This window comes from Chaetura pelagica, unplaced genomic scaffold, assembly GCF_000747805.2.
Source record: "Chaetura pelagica isolate M959 unplaced genomic scaffold, ChaPel_1.0 scaffold273, whole genome shotgun sequence".
NCBI lineage: Eukaryota > Metazoa > Chordata > Aves > Apodiformes > Apodidae > Chaetura > Chaetura pelagica.
In genome coordinates, this window is record NW_009952828.1 from 152,383 (window position 1) to 155,704 (window position 3,322).

General features: G+C 60.4%; 1 protein-coding gene across 1 annotated transcript in view; it reads left to right on the top strand.

Annotated features, from left to right (window-relative positions):
- FOXO6 (forkhead box O6) overlaps positions 1-3,322 on the top strand; it is a 153,212-nt gene that overhangs the window by 148,276 nt on the left and 1,614 nt on the right. The window contains exons 2-3 of the mRNA XM_009995160.1: positions 2,039-2,078; positions 2,342-3,181. Of these exons, the coding sequence (XP_009993462.1) occupies positions 2,039-2,078; positions 2,342-3,181 (880 nt within the window). The remainder of the gene's footprint in view (positions 1-2,038; positions 2,079-2,341; positions 3,182-3,322) is intronic.

Genomic DNA, 3,322 nt, shown 5'->3' on the forward strand with positions numbered 1-3,322 from the left:
CTGGAGCAGCTCTGCTCTGGAGCCAGGCTGGGAGAGTTGGGGTGTTCAGCCTGGAGAAGAGAAGGCTCCAGGGAGACCTTAGAGCACCTTCCAGTGCCTGAAGGGGCTCCAGGAAAGCTGGGGAGGGACTTGGGACAAGGGCAGAGAGGGAGAGAACAAGGGGGATGGTTTCAAGCTGAAAGAGGAGAGATCAGGTGAGATATTAGGAAGAAACTCTTTGCTGTGAGGGTGGTGAGAGCCTGGCCCAGGTTGCCCAGGGAAGCTGTGGCTGCCCCATCCCTGGCAGTGTTGAAGGGCAGGTTGGATGGGGCTTGGAGCAACCTGGGCTGGTGGGAGGTGTCCCTGCCCATGCAGAGGGTTGGGACTGGATGGTCCTTAAGGCCCCTTCCAACTCAAGCCATTCCTTGATTCTATGATTTTCTGAGCAGCACCAGCATGGGCAGCCACCACTGCAAAGGGCAGGGAGTGTCCCCTGAGCTGTGCCAGCCAGGACCTGCCCCCTCCCCAGCTGTGCACAGGGCCATGCAGGAAGGGGTTAATGGCCAGCCCATACCTGCAGTTGCATTTTAAAGATGTGAAATTAAAGCCTGTAATTTATTCTCCCCACACACGAAGGAGCAATTAGTTCTAAACACGGCTTAATCAGTCAGTGCGAGATTGATTTCTGTAGACTTGGATTTGGTGGCTGCTGGCGAGGAGCCAGCCTGGGAGCAATCTCCAAATAAATGAAGTGCAGAGAAGTAAGCCATTACATAATATGATAGATGAGGCTGGAGCTCACTCGCCTCTTCATTAGTATTCCGCTGTACGCCAGCAACAGCACCAAACTTTCTCCCTGGTACCTTGGTTCCTTCCCCATCCCCATCCCTCCACCCCCCCTGCAGCTCAGCAGGGGCAGGAGGAGCTGCCTCTGCCCTTCAGCAGCTCTTCCCTGGGCTCTGCCTCTGGACCCAGGGGGACCAAGGTGCAGGGAGCTGGAGCAGCATCCCTGGAGCTGCAGAAAAGCAGCAGCAAGTGGCAGGTGTAGTACAATCAGAAAGATTTTGGTTGGAAAACATCTTTAGGATCTTCAGGTCCAACCATTAACCCAGCACTGCCAAGTCCACTCACCAACCCTCAGCACCATATCTACATGGCTTTGAAATCCCTCCAGAGGTGGTGGCTCCACCCCTGCCCTGGACAGCCTGACAATCCTCTCAGAGAAGAAATTGTTCCTAATATCCAATCTAAACCTCTTCTGGTGCAGCCTGAGGCAATTTCCTCTTATTCCTTGAGAGAAGAGACCAACCCCCCCCCATTGCTTCCAATCTCCCCTCAGGTATGATGTCACCCCCTGGCTGGAGCTTTGAAGGCATCTCCCTGGGGTCACCCCAGGCTGTCACCCCACGGGTATGCTTGTGTGGGGACATGGCCCCTGGTGCCTGCTTCTGCCCCAGGGGCATCCCTGCTGCCAGTGGGAAACCCCCTGGAGGTGCTGGATGTGGATGCAGGGAGCCAGAGGTGCCCGGGCCTGGGCAATGGGGGATGTAGCTGGGTTTGCAGACCCCCCTGTGCTGCTGAAGGTGCATGTCCTTTTCTGTCCCTGCCCCAGACCCAGCCTGCAGACCCGCAGACAGACAGACCCTCTGCGTGGGTCTCTGGCCCTGCTTGCAGGGGGTGACAGGACTTCTGGGGACAAGATCTCTCTTGGATGGTGCTGACACATTCTTTGGGCTGTAGGCACATGCTTCTCTCCCCAGCAGTGAGGGAGAAGGGGAGCATGTCACAAAATGGGCTGGAAAAGTGGTTTGGAGCCAACTCCAGAGGGCTGGTACCCAGCAGTGTGTGCTCCTTCTGCCCGTGTGGCTGAGGGGTGCCCAGCAGCGGGGACAGTGGGCTGGGGTCTTTGCAGTGTGGGCAAGGCTGTGCTGGGAGCATCCCAGTGAGCTCAGCTGGGCCTGTGAGTGGGATGGATGAGAAGACCTGGACCTCTGCATAGTCCTGACTCTCCTTTGCTTTTGTTTTCTCCTCACCTTGTCCACCCCTGGTCTCCTGCCAGAGAAGAAGAATCCCCTGAGACACGGTCTTGCCTGGTGCAGGTACCTGGGGAGTGTGCTAAAGCCCCCCCACCCCATCACAGTGATTGTGCTAATGAGGGAGCTGATAGATGCAGCAAAGGGCTCCTGGAGGTGAAGTGCACAGCAGTGGTGTGGGTGGGACCGACCAGCTGAGCCCCCTGAGCCCCGACCCCTCCAGCAGTGCCCTGGGGGATGGAGCCCAGGATGCCCCGCGTACCCCCGCAGCCCCGCAGGCATCCCCCTCCTGCTGCTGACCCTCCCCTCTGCCCTTGCTGTCTCTGCAGAACTCCATCCGGCACAACCTCTCCCTGCACACCCGCTTCATCCGCGTGCAGAACGAGGGCACGGGCAAGAGCTCCTGGTGGATGCTGAACCCCGAGGGCGGCAAGACGGGGAAGACGCCGCGCCGGCGGGCGGTGTCCATGGACAACAACAGCAAGTTCCTGCGCATCAAGGGGAAGGCCAGCAAGAAGAAGCAGCTGCAGGTGACGCAGGAGCACGGGGGGGACAGCCCCTCCTCCCAGCAGGCCAAGTGGTCCGAGAGCCCCGCGTCCCACGCCAGCGACGAGTACGACGCCTGGGCCGACTTCAGGACACGGGCCAACTCCACGGCCAGCACCCTGAGCGGGCGCCTCTCGCCCATCATGTCCAACCACGAGCCCGACGAGCTGGAGGAGGACGACGGGACGCCCTCCTCCCCGCTGATGTACCCCAGTCCCTCCAGCACCATGTCTCCTTCCCTCAACGCCCGCTGCTCCGTGGAGCTGCCCCGGCTGACCGACCTGACGGGCACCATCAGCCTGAACGTGAGCCTTGGGGAGAGCATGCTGGAGGACCTGCAGGACAGCTACCCCATGAACCCCTCGCAGCAGCTCCCTCCGGCTGCCCTGCGGCAGAGGAGCTCCAGCTTCACCTTCAACTCCAAGTGCTCCACCATGGGGGCTGCCACCAACACCTACTGTGGGACCATCTACAGCCAGCCGGCCATGAGCCTCATGCGCCGCTTGCCCATGCAGACCATCCAGGAGAACAAGCAGGCCACCTTCTCTCCCGTCAGCTCCTACAGGAACGCCTCGCTGCAGGACCTGCTCTCCTCCATCTCCTACGCGCACAAGGAGAGCATGGTCCCGGGGGACCTGCCCCTGCCCCAGGCCAGCCCCATGGTGCCGGCCCGTGGCCACAGACACAACCCGCTGCTGTGCGGGAGCGGGGAGCAGGGTTTGTCCTCCTGCCCGTCCCACTCGGGCTCTCTGATGAAGAGCAAC